General features: G+C 35.4%; 1 protein-coding gene across 2 annotated transcripts in view; it reads right to left on the reverse strand.

Annotated features, from left to right (window-relative positions):
- The window catches only part of Rtf1 (RNA polymerase-associated protein Rtf1), a 29,714-nt gene extending 13,863 nt beyond the window's left edge, over window positions 1–15,851 (reverse strand). Inside the window, exons 1-8 of one of the 2 annotated variants that reach the window (XM_088270488.1) lie at window positions 15,702–15,851; window positions 14,532–14,670; window positions 13,535–13,651; window positions 10,764–10,875; window positions 7,668–7,787; window positions 7,255–7,403; window positions 5,648–5,755; window positions 1,821–1,978 (exon numbers count right to left, since the gene is read on the reverse strand). In XM_088270488.1, coding sequence (XP_088126614.1) covers window positions 1,821–1,978; window positions 5,648–5,755; window positions 7,255–7,403; window positions 7,668–7,787; window positions 10,764–10,875; window positions 13,535–13,651; window positions 14,532–14,670; window positions 15,702–15,764 — 966 coding nt within the window. In that variant the 5' untranslated portion in view covers window positions 15,765–15,851. The remainder of the gene's footprint in view (window positions 1–1,820; window positions 1,979–5,647; window positions 5,756–7,254; window positions 7,404–7,667; window positions 7,788–10,763; window positions 10,876–13,534; window positions 13,652–14,531; window positions 14,671–15,701) is intronic. The other variant, XM_088270491.1, reaches the window with a different exon arrangement.
- Between the last annotated feature and the right edge of the window lie 262 nt (window positions 15,852–16,113).

Genomic DNA, 16,113 nt, shown 5'->3' on the forward strand with positions numbered 1-16,113 from the left:
AATTTAACATACTCAACCTATAAAGGATTGTATTAGACTCGTGCAATGTTCATAACAGCCGATATAATTAATATTTTCATTCATCATTTTCGTTAGGAAAATCCGCCTTCGAAAAAATGTTATTTTCATTAGTTGGCAATGAATGACGTCACAGAAACGATGGAATTATTTTAATATCGGTAACATTGTTAAATTATTGGCGGCTCTATTTGTTAATGTCTATGGTCCACCCTCCCCTTATATTTGTGTAACACAAATGGTAGTGTAGTGGTAAACAAACAATCCACACTACTACTATTACAGCTCTATAAACCATAGACAAGAAACCATATGACGTCATAAAACGTACGATGATGGAAATTTGATGACGTATGCAAACGCATGTTATTCGTTTTATAAAAATATCTCAAGTTTAAACCTTCATATATCCCTTATTTCTCTACATATTTTGTAATATGAAAAATCACAAGACCGATAGTCTTGTGATTTTTCATATTAATTCATTAGCCAATAATCATACATCGTGATATTTATCCATTGGCAAGAGAAGGAAGAAAGTAGAGTCAAATGCAGTCAAAATGCCATCTCTCAGTGTGTCCAAACCATGTACACAGATGTTCAATGGTGATATAAGGAGAAAATGTAAAGCATTATCCATAATGTTTTGAATATTGAAAGCATTAACTTTGTGGATCATATGGATATATTACTTCGAGAAATAAAAATACTTTGTGTTTTGATCTACTCACATTTTTACTAACCAACTAGTTTCGGCAACAACCTGTTGCCCTCTTCAGGGTTTAATTTATGACATAAATAATAAATAATAATAAGTCATAAATTAAACCCTAAAGAGGGCAACAGGTTGTTGCCGAAACTAGTTGGTTAATAAAAATGCGAGTGGATCAAAACACAAAGTATTTTTATTTCTCGAAATAATACATTATCCATAAAATTAAGAAAGGTGTTTTGAGATGGTTTGGGCATCTTGAATTTGTGATTTATTAATTGATTTGGCGTTTAATTTGTAGAACTCCAATTTAATTTATGTATTAATTTTTAAATCAAACACAGACTTTTTGAGTCTACTAAGTTGTATTTTACTAACAAAAACACATAAAAAAATTAATATTGTGACAATTGTTTCGCCTAGTTAAAGCATTTTCAAACGAATGTGAATATCAAATGGACTGACAGTCCTTATGTAGCTATACTATATATTTTTTGTGTGTTTTTGTTTATAAAATACAACTTACTAGACTCAAAAAAACTGTGTTTGATTTTAAAATTGAAACGTAAATAATATTTATGATGCGAATGTAGTTTGGAAATAGGAGCAGAAGAAGGCCATAGAAAAGTTGGCATTATCAAGTATGTCAAATACTCGGGCGTGGTCAGGTCATTAGTCAGAATAATCAGCGGGGATGTATGAGGAGATGCATGAATGTGGAAGAGCCGACAATCATTTGCAAAAACAGATTGGTGTGGCATTCTATTCTCTCTGAAGAGAGTCCAAGAGGAAGGAGTTTGTTCAATACTTGACACAATTTTTTTTTCAATGTCCAAGTGACTCTGAAATCTATCTACGGCTTATGCAACACCGTTTATCATGTCCCTACTCAGGCTTCAACTTTATAAGTTTCATAGCCTATGCCTACTCCTGAGTGGATTTACTCTTTATGTTTAAAGTTACTATAATTTCATGTAATTCATGAGTGAAAATTTCTGGGCAAAAACACTCGCTTTACTTGACACAAGAAGAAGCCTCAAGTGAGTAAAGTGCAGTACGTTGATCACTTTTGCACTATTTTGCGTCTCACCTGTTCCTGCTTCTGTCTCTCCTCCTCCTTGCGGATGTTGTCCTGCTCCCTCCGCTGCTTGCCCTCCCTCTTCGCCTTGAGGGCGGCCATGGCGTTGACGCGCTTGTCGTCCACGGTCCGTTTGCGTTCTTTCGGACGCTCTTTCGCATCTAACTCGCCTGCAATAACACGCCGACACATTGTCAAAACACATACGTTAACAAAATAATAATACTTCGCTTTCAGTTGTATATCTTATACAGTTAACCTTTCGTAACAAGCAACTCTCATTACGAGCACCTCTCATAACGAGTACATTAAACCCCCTTATAACGTTGAGATAAGTACGTATCGCGTTATAGGAGAGGCAAATATTTTTAAATTGTATTTTGATACAATAATGATACATGTAAACTTCACTTCACTTCAAACCCTCATTCGCACCCCAATGGTGCATAGGGCACTGCGTCATATAAACGCAGTGTTATCTTGATCGTTAACGCATGAAGGGAAGGCGATCAGCCATCCGCTTCAAGTGCCGGTCCAGGGTAATATTGAATAAATATTAGAGTGAAAAAATCACTCATTTATTTGACACCCCCCTGGGAATCGAACCCGGGACCTCCAGAACGGTAGCCGAGCGTGCTTACCATTACACTACGGAGGCGGATCCGTCCGCCTCCGTAGTATGTAAAAATGCAATTTAAAACTTAAATCCCTTGTAACGTTCCCTCCAACAATGCGGTACCTATATCAACGTTATAGGAGGGTTTACTGTAATTCACATAAAGAGCAAAAAGGGTTGCTAAAGAGCAAAATTTTGCATAACGAGTTACAGAAAAGGGGCAAGTCCCTTTTTCGCAACATTCACTATCGAGCCAGGACTTTCGCATAACAAGTTAGGTTGTGGAATGAATTAAGTTCGTTATGAGAGGTTCCACTGTATATCAATTCCATCCCATGGATAATTCAACTAAAATTAAAATTAATATTGTTAGAAACATTTCAATCAGCCACTTTAAATGTCTTTAAATGTAAATTTAAATTCATATAAACAAATTAAGTTAACAACATTTTGAGTGTGTCCAAATACTTGTTCACAAATCTGGACTATCTCCAGTCAAGAATTATTTTTAACATTCTTTTTTGACATCTCAACATAGATGGAGAATAATATATGGATATCTGGGCATTTGCAAGGCTTACGGCCGTCTTAGAAACATATAATTAAAATGTAACTTTGTTTTAAAATCACTATAAATAGTGATTTTAAAACAAAGTTACATTTTAATTATAAACTGGAAAATCACAAAGTTAGTGCTTCAAATATGAGTTAGAGTCTTAGAATCAGGCTAGTGATCACTTAACCAAGCCTTAGACGGTCGTAAGCCCTGTAAATGCCCAGACTTCCATATATCCTTCTTCATCTATCTTGAGATGTAAAAAAAATAAAGAATTATTTTAGATTTATTTATATGAATTTAGATCTACAATTATTTTTCACTAGGATAGATAAAGATTTGTCTTCGTCAATTTGTAATCGTCCAAAAAAAACAAAATTTATAAAGATATATGAATTTTTGAAGCGAAATAATAATAAAAATCTAAATAAAATTTGCATGCAAAAATAATGGAAAAACAATATTAAGAAAATGAACAAGAATCATTGGTTAGAAGGGTGCTGTAAAAAGAAAAGTTAGTTAATAGAAACCATAGATAAAATAGAAAAAGCGGGAGTGCATTGCCAACTGTATTATAATCCAGCGCCAACTGAAAAGTGAAAAGATGAGTTGGGTCGTGTTAAGTCAGGAAGGTTAATGGAAGCCGACCGGGTAAGGTCACTCAGTGAAATCAGATCAGTTAGGTTAGGTTATAATAGTATCGTCCAATTTTATCATAGAACTGAAAGATAGGATGTTTTTCTACGGGATTTATTTCCAGATGTCGATAGTATGGAGAATAAGCTACGTTTGAAGCCAAGAATCCAGCCAGATGGGGTTAGAAAAAATGGGAGAATTTAGATTTTTATTATTAAAGGAATAACACAAAGTCCATATTTTAGAGGCTTGTCTGCAGGTAGGATATTGAGGATAGGGAAGGTAAATGTGAAAAATACATCACAAACACCCGGAGCAATTGAAAATGAATATATTTTGAATTAATATATATTAAATGTTAAAATTAACCACTGATTTGTTGAGTCTACCAAATTGTATTTTATTGTTAAAAAACACATAAAAATAAATTTTGTTTGAAAATGCCATAACAAGGCGAAAAACTTGGCACAAAATATTTTATTATTAGATTAAAACCAATATTTTTAGCTTTTCCACTTTTTTATTTGACCAGCGACCGGGTTTCGTCGTTACCGACATCATCAGACTGATGTCGGTAACGACGAAACCCGGTCGCTGGTCAAATAAAAAAGTGGAAAAGCTAAAAATATTGGTTTTAATCTAATAATAAATTAAAAAATGCAATTCCATCACGAAGTGTCAGTGGATAATATAAATCTATTACAAAATATTTTTTTACATGCTTTTCAACAATAAAAAATGGTTTAGTAGACTCGGAAAATCAATGTTTTTTATTTTGGCATTTAATATATAAATTAAAATGGAATTCTTCAAATTATACACCAAATCTTTATAGATTATATATATATATATCTTGAATTCATTTTGCAATCGGTGGGAATCGAACCTGCAATGCCAGTTTCGCAATCAAGCATCTACCCAACTACGCCGCAGCGCCTGTGGATTGAGTATTATAATTGGTGCGATGGGCATTACTCAAAACGGCACAGACTGTGCCAACTGGGGGTAAAGAATTAAAACTGGGTTTTTTTAGGTTAGAAAAGCCCGCAAGATTAGGTTAGGTTAGACTGAGTAAGAATGGCTTTTAATATAATGTTAGATCAATTAAAATTCACTGTTTATGTTATATAAGAATGTTACCGAAGGAAGAGGCATGTTACTTGATGTTATTTTGAATCGGAGAGAGCTTTTTCATCAAGAAAGGATGGCAACTGAAGAGTCAACCAATGGATGCAGAAATTTTTGTCATTAAAAAGCACAACGGACAGATCATAGCACCGCAAGGAGTGGCATGCGATGAACGAGATCACTGGATGAATACAGGATCTTATCCAGTGAGAGTATTAGGGAAAAGTCAGGCTAGGTTAGGTCCGGAATGGATGACGAACTGTCATGTAATACAGATTTTTCACTTCAATTCAGACGTTTTACAAACCAAATTAAATTAGACATTTCACTCGCTCCTTTCAAGAATGTCAGAAATCAAAAATTTTCAGTTGTGTATGTTTTCGGAATGCCCAGAAAATGTACTATATCCCAGCAAAAGAGGCATATTTTTAACTTAATATTTACCCGCTACAGGGCAGAAAGTGTTGTTTTTGCATTTTGAAGAAAAGGTATTGTTTAATTATTTTTCTAAATGTAATAAATTTTTTTCAAATGGAGAAAAAACCTTCAGGTTTAACCTAAAAAGATCTGTTGCACAGTAAACTATATGCCATACTGACGGTATATGTAGTAATAATATGAATATATTTCTAAAATCTAACTTTGAAAAAAAAATTATACAACGTCCAATTCGTTTTGTAAAATGTCCAATTTGATTTGTTAAACGTACAATTTTAAATATGTAAGGCATCCAATTTTGTTAGTAGTACGTCCAATTCCTGTATAAGTGAAAAACCTGTATAAGGTAAGGTAAGGTAAGGCTAGGTTAGGTGAGGATCAGGAGTCCAAACGAAATGAAAAACCGGCAGAAATAATAGCAGCAAGTCCCGGAGGCCAGACGGGGGAGGGGTCGGGTTGGGTTACCGGCTGCGTCGTCCATGTCTCTCTGCACGGCGGACAGGTGGGCGCTGCTGGCGGCCGCCCCCGCGGCGCGGCCCCCCTCCTCCTTGCCCCTGACGCCGTCACCCGCACCTACAAACGGAACTTGACACTGCAGACTGGGGCGTTCCTCTCACCGTCGACCACGCCTGAAGGAGTATCTAGTGATGTGTGCTATCTTGATCGTGGTGATCATTCATTGATGAGACGAAGCTCCTCCGGGGCCACATCAATTCGAAAAAGCATTGGTACGGGTGATTTGAACGTACTTTTTAATTCACAAAGTGATATTAACATATTGTTTGCGGGAAACATACATACTTGATCAAGGCGTTATTCTTGAGCGTTTCAGGGGAACAAATCAATTCGAAAAAGTATTCGTACGTGTGATTTGAACGCACTTTGTAATTTACAAATTGATATTAACACATTGTTTGCGGGAAACGCTTAAAAGCGTCTTTCACATACTGTCGGTAGAGAACGAGAGACGATTATAAGCGTTCTACTTGCTTACTTTTAGTGAGTGCGAGAAATGCCAAAAAACATTGTACAGATCGGAGTTAGATTAGTATACGACACTAATTAGTATACTAATTAGGCACGAGGTTGATTAAAAAACCCCCGACAACAATGTGTCAATAAACTCTTTTGCGATCTACCAACACGTCATACTTAAACATCGGCATTATGACTAACTTGACCGATACAAATGGTATGCCAACCTCCCTTTAAACAAAACTAAACCTCTTATTTTTGAGACTAAACCTTACCGAGGCATTGATCTACCATTCAGATATGTGAAATACTGTACAAAAAACAGGTTGTGTTTGCATTCATACAGTATATATTGCAGTGTAAATGCAAATATTTTATCATTAGTTTGTTTCTTTCAATTAAATTGAGCCAAACTCCCAAAAATGCTTAAACTATACACAAAATAATAAATAAGATGGGTGTGGTGTTCAATTCTCTGTGCTTACCCCTGCAGAGAGGCGGCATCACAATAAGCTGGTGTTTTTTAATTTTTTCATAATGATAAAAATGACTGGTTTAAATAGCGCCATTTTCACCACAAGGGTGACCATATGATGTGTAATGCAGATTCTAGAATAAAATAACAACTATGTAATTTCTTCCACATGAATTTTATTTGACCAGAAACCGGGTTGCTGGTCAAATAAAATTCATGTGGAAAAAATTACACAGTTGTTATTTTATTCTATAAAACGCAGTTCCAACACAAAATGTCAATACAAAACTTAAATCTAAGGGCGAAGACTGACCGGAGCATTTCGTCTTAACGTAACATGTTACGATGCGAGCATTCAAGCAGTCAGTACACCGGGCCGAGCGCTCCATCCATAGTTTCGGATGCTCGCCGCGAGCGATGTGACGTTACGTTACGACGAAATGCTCCGGTCTGTCTCCACCTTAATATATTTTATATATTAAAAGCATTGTTAAATTTGTGGTATTGTAATATAACACTCTCCTTATCATTCATCCTTCACTTATTCGTGACTGGACAATGAAAAAAAATGCATTTATGGACACTCTCGGCGGCAAAAGCACAAGTATAGAGATGGGCCCACCTTCGCTGGCGTCCTCGCTGTCCGGCTTGGCGGCGGCGGCAGGCGGCTCGGGCTCCCGGGGGGACAGGGAGCGCGGGCGGGGCGCCCGGGGGGTCCGCGGGGCCCCCTTCTTGCGGCGCGCCAGACGCAACTTCCGCTCAATCTCCCATCTGATCGAACAAGGTTGATTTCGCATTAACGTGTAATAAATAACACAAATACCTGATTTATTTATTGATTTGGCGTTTAATTTTAAGAACTCCATAATCTATATGTAAAATATTAAAATCAAACTAGATTGTATATAACAAGGCAAAACAATTGTGACAATTCAATTTTTTTGTTTATATATTTTTAAAAAATATACATGCAACTTAAAAATCAGTGCTTTATTAAAATATTCAAAATATATCACAGATATTAAGGATCCATACCTCGTCTTCATGAGCTCTCGGCGTTCTATCCTCTTGAAGATCTCCTGTTCCCTCTCCTTCTCGGACATGCCGGCCAGTCGGGCCCGGTCCTCGCTGTCCCCCATGAGGTTCTCATCGTACCTGAGGAGGTTTCACAACAAGAATACCGTCAGCGGAGCTAAAAGATTCACAATACCTATTATAGATTACACATAGTGTTCTGACTTTGGTACCTTAAATTTGTCATTTCATTAGGTTTTACTATATACCACAAAGACACTATTTTAGCTATTATAATTTTACATTAAAGAACACAAATAACATTGGAAAACAAATTAAAAAGCATAATTCGGTAGTGTAAAGGCAAAAATCTGTCAAATTTTTCTTTTTCTAAGTTTGTTCCACAAAATGTCTAAAATAGTGTATTCCATAATCTGCCAAAAGAATATAGCTGTAGTTGCGATTCTTATTTAGTTTTCTTAAAATATTTACATATAAAAATACATAAAACAAATGAGTTATTTAATTTCACAAGTTTTTTTTTGCTCTCCTGTAAAATTTGGTCTGAGACAGGTATACCACTTTGCCTTTAAACTACCGAATTATAGTTAAAAAAATTTAAAAATAATTCCTAACTAACTAACCATCACGCCGCTTCTCCGCAGGGGTAGGCAGAGAGAATAGAGCGCCACACCACTCTGTTCTTGCAAACATTCTTCGCCTCTTCCACGTTCATGCATCTTCTCATACATACCCGCCGATTGTTACGACTCCTAACCTGACCACTTTCAAGTGTTTGACATACCTGATCCTGCCATGTTTTTCTCGGTCTTCCTCTGCTTCTTTTCCCACTAACATTCGCCTCATAAATTTGTTTTACCGTTCTTTCCTCACCTTTCTTAATTTTATCGATAATGCTTATCTCAGCTTTGCATTCCTTCCTTATTTCACTATTCGCACATCTATCATACATCGTTTTGTCGCACATTCTTCTGAGAGATCGCATTTCGACTGCATTCAGTCTACTTTCATCCTTCTTTTGCCAACTCCATGTTTCACTTCCATACATTAGAGTTGGAACCAGGACTCCGTTGTGCACTGCCAGTTTAGCTTCCGCTGATAGGTTTTTATTTGCTATAACTGATTTCAGTGCACCATTCACTTTGTTCCCAGCATTCAGCATTCAAAGGAGAGTGAATGCTGGGAACAAAAATAATTACAAACCTATATAAGATGGAAAAAATATACAATATGCCCTCATGTATCGTAATACGATATGAAAAATGATGGCAACATCGGATTACATTTTAAGAATACCTTTGCGAGACTTGAGGTTTTTGGCTAGGTTAAAAACTTATATCATTAATTGATTCGGCAGTAGCTTTGTGGTAAAATCTATGCATTTTTTATTCAAGTTTTACTTATTAAATACCACTATTTCTTAAAATCTATTGTGACGTGTTTCAATGCATTCAGCATCATTCCGCATCATACTATGTTTGCAAATGATGCGGAATGCATCGAAACACGTGTCGCAATAGATTTAATGAAATGATGGTATGTATTTATTAAGTAAAACTCAAATTAAAAGTAAAAATCAATCACATGAATTTATAAAATGAAACCAATAGAAAATTTAATCATTTGAATTTATAAAATGAAGCCAATAGAAAATTTAATCATTTGAATTTATAAAATGAAGCCAATAGAAAATTTAATCATTTGAATTTATAAAATGAAGCCAATAGAAAATTTAATCATTTGAATTTATAAAATGAAGCCAATAGAAAATTTAATCATTTGAATTTATAAAATAAGGCAATAGAAAATTTAATCATTTGAATTTATAAAATGAAGCCAATAGAAAATTTAATCATTTGAATTTATAAAATAAGGCAATAGAAAATTTAATCATTTGAATTTATAAAATGAAGCCAATAGAAAATTTAATCATTTGAATTTATAAAATAATGCCGATAGCACAATAATAAAACAGAACCGTACGAGGTATTTTGGAAAAATCTACACATTACTGATTAGTTATGTAAGGGTTGTACGAGATTTTTTACTACTGGAGATCCAATCTTAACAGATTCCAGCCCTGTAATCTCACATCACATATGTTAATGTCGCACATGTTGTCATCATGATCGCCCCTGTGGACGGGCGCCATGATTCGAGGATGAAGGATGGATGATGATGGTGATGAATGACGTATGATGAATGATAAGATAATTTGGTTAGTCGATGATGATGAAGATGAAGGTGAAAATGAATGATTGATGAAGTTGGGTTAGATAATGATGATGGTATGGTCTGGTTAGTGAATGATTTGATGAAATGTTAGCAAGATGAAATGAAGGTTTCATACATATTAAAACATGTGCATTTTTTTAAACCTGATCATAATTAAAAATTATTCTTCTAACCCTTGCACTGCATCATATAAACGCAATGTTATCTTGATCGTTAACACATGAAGGAAAGGTAATCAGCCCCCCGCTTCAGGTACCAGTCCAGGGTAATATTAAATAAATATGAGAGTCAAAAAATCACTTATATTTAATAGATTTATATTATCCACTGACACTTGGTGATGGAATTGCATTTTAATATATTATTGGATTAAAACCAATATTTTTAGCTTTTCCACTTTATTTTTAGTAATAAGTGTATTTCAAATAAAGTGGAAAAGCTAAAAATATTGGTTTTAATCCAATAATATATCACTTATATTTATTTTATCCCTCCCCCTGGGAATCGAACCTGGGACCTCCAGAACCGTAGCCGAGCGTGCTGACCATTACACTACGGAGGCGTACATTAAATAAACATGAAAGTGAAAACCAGCCACATTGATTTTTATTTAATTATTTTATTCATTTATTTAATCTTCATGTACAGAAAAGGAATATGTATATTGGCGGGCTCATTGCTAAAAAGCAGTAACTTCCAAACAAACAACAAAGCCCCCCCTGGGAATCGAACCCGGGACCTACAGCACGGTAGTCAGATGCGCTAACCACTACACTTCGGAGGCGGGCACAATTAAAAATAATAACACTCATTATTTTTTAATTGAGATTCTAAAAGGGAATAAGCTGGAGTACACCTTACCCGTCATTGAATTCCGAGTCGTCGGTATCGAAGCCGCTACTTTCGGAACCGTGCCCTGACCCAGCGGACTTCTTGTCCCCCTCATCATCAGAGGAGTTGGAAGACACTTCTCCTGCAAAGATAGAATGTGGAAGCCACATGTTACGCCTCAATTAATTACAAAGTAATACCTTGATATTCTGTGTTCTTTATATTTTGCAATTTCACCGATCACCAGGACAACTGACACTTCAGTGCTTCCCGCGAGTAGAACAAACTCTAAACAAGGTTCCTATAGTTATCGTTCATCAAAATTGGTCTATGATGAATATGAGAATTTTGATATATTTTACTTGACATTGTCAGCGCTGAGATCGCTTACATTGTAAGTCAATATTCATAACGTGGTGTGTCCCTATTTTCACATAAATTGTCTTTGATTTGAGCTTTCATCTTTCCCTTTTCTCCTTTTTCTCCCCCCCGTCTCTCTTCTAGGCATTTATATTGAATTACAAATGTGATATTTTGTAATTTTTTTTTGTTTAACATAAATTGTATGCATTTATTTCAATAACAATTTTAACCCATTTTTTTAAAAAAAATTGCAGAGACCTATTAAGTCACCTTGTGTGTCAGTGGTGTTCTTTTTTAATACATTTTTTTATTGTTTTTAAACATTTTAACCTAATATACACACAAAAAAGAGATAAAGATTAAGAATTTACAATTCATAAAATTCACTCTTGATCATTTAATCATTCCTTTATTTTGCCTTTGTTCCATATTTTATTTTGACCTCTAACCTCCGTCGGCAACAAATTAAAAATGTTCAGAATGATATATTGCAGTGTTCGACTCTCATATTTATTGTTAATTCTATCAAACCTTTGTTGTGTTTAAATTGTGTATTATGGTTGTATACTAGAAGATTTCGATATTTTTGTCTAGTTTGTTGTTCAACGATGATACTGTAGCCGTCCGGCCACGCCATTTGGTGTTGTCAGGTTGACAACACTGAATTATACTGCTACTGTCAGGTTGACAACACTGAGCGGATTCAACAAAAGCAGCCAACCGGAGCGCGGGGGCGAGAATCGCCTGCCATCGCTTGATTGTTAAAGAACGTATATTTTAGCTTCATATTTCATTCAAAGTTCAATAATCAATTAGATAAATTATAATAAGTTAATATCAAATCGTTATCAAATCGTGTAAGAATTTTATATCAATAAACAAACTGTAAGTAAGCATTTCTTTTGAATCTCCTATTCTGGCATTCCGTCACCAAAACACACTTGCTCACCATAATACTCATCCACAATATTCCACATATCGGCAATCATTTTAAATGTTTATGTATCAAGATTGGACTGTCCCTTTGATTATATATTTATATAAATGACTGGGTACAATTTTTTTTCATTATGGAATATTACAGATTTTGAACCATTTTTAAATTTGTTTTCGTCGAATGTCCCCAAGACTCGATTCCATATCTTAATATGGATTCTACTAAGGAACAGTAAATAATATTTAAGGTCGGTTTAGGCAGGATTAAGTACAACTTATAAAAAGTACTAGTGGTGACTGGAATGGTACAACGATCCGACGATCTCATTTAAACTGGAAATGGTACAACATTCCAGTTTAAATGAGAAATAATTAATTCGTAATAATTCATTCAAATATTTGGCAATCAAACATTTCAATAAACTCCCTAAAGAAATAAAAAAAATAGATGATATACAAATCCTTAAGAAAAAAATTAAAGCTCTATACATTTAAATCTTAAAAAAAAAAATTAAAAAACTATTATATCTTTTATTATATAACATTAAACCACGAGTGTAAGTCCCTTTCCAAGCACAAGAGCACAGACTCTTTTATGGAGAGGCACAGCGAATCGAAATATAAAAGTTCTCCATATGTATAAATGATTCAAATGTATTATGTTATAAATAAAAATGTAAATATATTAAAAGAATAAAAAAAAAAAAAAAGGAAAATCTCATTTTAGCTGCGCACAAATCGTTGTTCAGGGTTGACGTGCCGCTACACTAGCTACGGCGGCTACTTGCGATGTAATTTTTCTCTTTTTTAGATACTTACCAGAGCTAACATTACAAAATCGGTATTATTTGACATCTCATCAAAGATGAAGAAGAATATGGAAGTCTGGGCATTTACAGGGCTGACGACCGTCATAGGCTGGTTTAAGTGATCACTTTACACACGTGTAACATTCACCAATTCTACCCATTATTGACAACCACACTACTCAAATTCTTGGAAGTTCTGTATATATGAACCAATTTAGAAACCTTGTTCTTGAATCACTAGAACTTCACTATTTTCTTTGATGAGATGTGAAAAAATAATATGAAAACAACTCCTGTAATTGGAGGTAATCCAGATTTTGTGAACAAGTATTTGGACACACCCAAAATGTTGTACAAAATTGGTACATTTCAACTTTAACTATAATCGATAAATGGAACATTTAGGAATATTCACATTTTTTAATCACATTTTGATATGGTGTACAAAATACATATCACCGGTGCATGCATAAGTTTTTAGTACCGTAAGGGAGAGGTTAATACACAGCCTATACATATTCAAGATAAATTGTAAATTTATTTAATAAATAAATTTTAAATACGTTTACAAAATAAATAATCTGTTGATATGTATAATTAATGAATTTTTTAAATAAGCAGTTTGTCAGCACGATGGATAGAGCACTAAATCGCATTGAACCGGTGTTATCTCGATCACATTGATAAAATTACCTTCTTCAGGTTCAGAATTATGTTCCTTCTCTTTCTCTTTAGACTTTCCTCCCTTTCCTCCGGAGCCCGTGCTGTCGGTGGATTTCTTGCGTGGAATCTTTCCCGGCTTGTTTTTAACTGCGTGAAATAACAAGGCACAAATTAGTCATTTGAAATTTACATATTAGCAAAAATATTCATAATCTATGCTGGTGTTGCTATTACAAAACCACCTCTACAGAATGTAATAAAATAAAATTAAAATAATGGGAGTTTTATCTTATACTTGGTGATAGTAAACAATGGCTGTATTCATCTTAACACATTGTTTGCAGGAAAAGGACGCAAAAAGCGGCTTTTACATACTGTTGGTAGAGAGCGGGAGACGCTTGCGAGCGTTCTATTTGCTTACTTTAGGTAGAGCGCGAGAGACGCCTGCGAACATTGTGCAGATGGGAATTGGGCGTTGCGGCTACTTGTGATTAGTATACTGAGGGTCGGGCGGCAGACTGCCAGAGTATAATTAGGGTCCTTTTCCATACTGTTGGTAGAGAGCGAGAGACGCTTGCGAGCGTTCTATTTGCTTACTTTAGGTAGAGCGCGAGAGACGCCTGCAAACATTGTACAGATGGGAATCGGGTGTTGCGGCTACTTGTGATTAGCATACTGAGGGTCGGGCGGCAGACTGCCAGAGTATAATTAGGGTGGGGGTTGATGAACAACGTGTGAACACACTTTGGACGGGAAAGCCATTTCCACCTGTTGGGTGGATTGATGCTTTAGGACGGAAAGGGTATTTTTACCTTCAGCGCCGGCCTCATTTCAAAGGCAGAAAAGAAGGAATTACATATTGAATGTTATGTCCCAATCTCTTTAAGGTCTAAACCATTAAACATTATTATCAAATCCTGTCGCCAGCAGTCCAGAGGCATAAAAAATACCCATATGGAATGCGCTAAGAAATAAAGCAGCCGTTGTAGTCTATTAAGACCTCATTCTGTCAATGGAGCGAGATTACCTTCAGGAGGAGGGCTGTCCCGGTCTTCTCCTTCGTCGGAGTCGTCGGAGTCCGAGTCCTCGGCGGGCTTCTGCTGCCGCCTACCGCGGGGAGACACTTCTCCCGGCTTTTTCTTCTTCTTGGCCAAGTTCAGGAATTGCTGGAAAAATACTTGCCTCATTAATTTCGTTGGATCAATACATTACACATTATTGATATGTTCACGTGCAGAATTCGAATTTCAGAAGACGAAATAATCGGCGGGTATAATAATAATAATAAATTTGGATAATTTATATGGTGCCATTTTCGTAAAATACTACCTCAAGGGCACTTATTCTCAATGGTATGTATGAGTAGATGCACGAATGTGGAAGAGGCTTCGCCTCTTCTTGTAATGCTTGCAAAGACAGAGTGGTGTGCCGTTCTATTCTCTCTGCCTACCATGGTGGCTAAAACGCATGATGGTAAGCAGTAAACATAAGCATACGTTCACCAGTTTGAAAGTCTTCTGACCCTATCTGCACTCTACGATACATAGGACACAGTATTGGATCAATGTAGTGTTGACTTGATTCTCAATTATATAGGTATGAAATGTATTTAATGGAGGCTCGTATATATTATGAGTATGAGTTTGGGCATGCAACCCCGAGTGCCCTAGCCAATACTGCTATATTCTTCATTTGTTGTATGAAGTGGCAGATGACCCGCACTTGCTATAAAATATTGACGCACTTGATATAAAAGACACAGCTATTAAAAGGCGCCTAAGATACATAAAAAAATTGACAATGTTTTGATATAAAAACCCACACTTCAAAACTAATAAAGACATAATTTATATTGTGAATTTATATTTGGTGTACGCAAAATATCGAATAATGTCATGATAACATAGTAAAATGCATTAGAATTTTGCATTTCCGTTAAGCTAACCTCAAAATTAGGTCGGACACCCAGCAAAATACGAATCAAAGAGCTCTATCGCTATATATTGACCAACAAAAACATAATACTAATATCGAAGCATAGTAATAATGTCTTTCCGTAACAGTGTAAGCGTCGGCCATGTGACAATTGCGTAGTTATATGGTCAAAATTACGTAGAAAAACACGGTACAAGAGCGTCCATGACACACAAGTTATACGTAGGATTCTAAGAAAAACATCTAAATTTATTATTTTTACCGCGTCTAAATCCGAGCAATCGCTGCTGGAATCCGAATCGATCAACGCCTTTCTCTTCGCCATTGGGAGCGGCCGAGAAAACCGAATTTAAACAAATTAGAGCACACAACAAAAACCCACTACACGGACATTTGCAACTTCTCGGAGATCGACGAAAAAAATGAAGATGCTGACTGTGCTGCCAGTTCTTTTAAATAAAATCATTTTATAGTCTGTGATCTTAACTTTGCGCGGGAAATAGTACCTACATTGTAGTCTAGTAATCATAATACCAATCTAATAACAGAAAAATACTATTTATTTTCGTTTCTTTCCAACAGGAAAAGAAACCAATTGTTCAAACTGAAAAGAGAAATCTCAAATCATTTTTATTTATAAGTAATTATATATACACCTTTCGACAATACTGACT

This window comes from Brachycentrus maculatus, unplaced genomic scaffold, assembly GCF_059751285.1.
Source record: "Brachycentrus maculatus isolate JH-2025_06_01 unplaced genomic scaffold, ASM5975128v1 h1tg000387l, whole genome shotgun sequence".
Taxonomy (NCBI): Eukaryota; Metazoa; Arthropoda; class Insecta; order Trichoptera; family Brachycentridae; genus Brachycentrus; species Brachycentrus maculatus.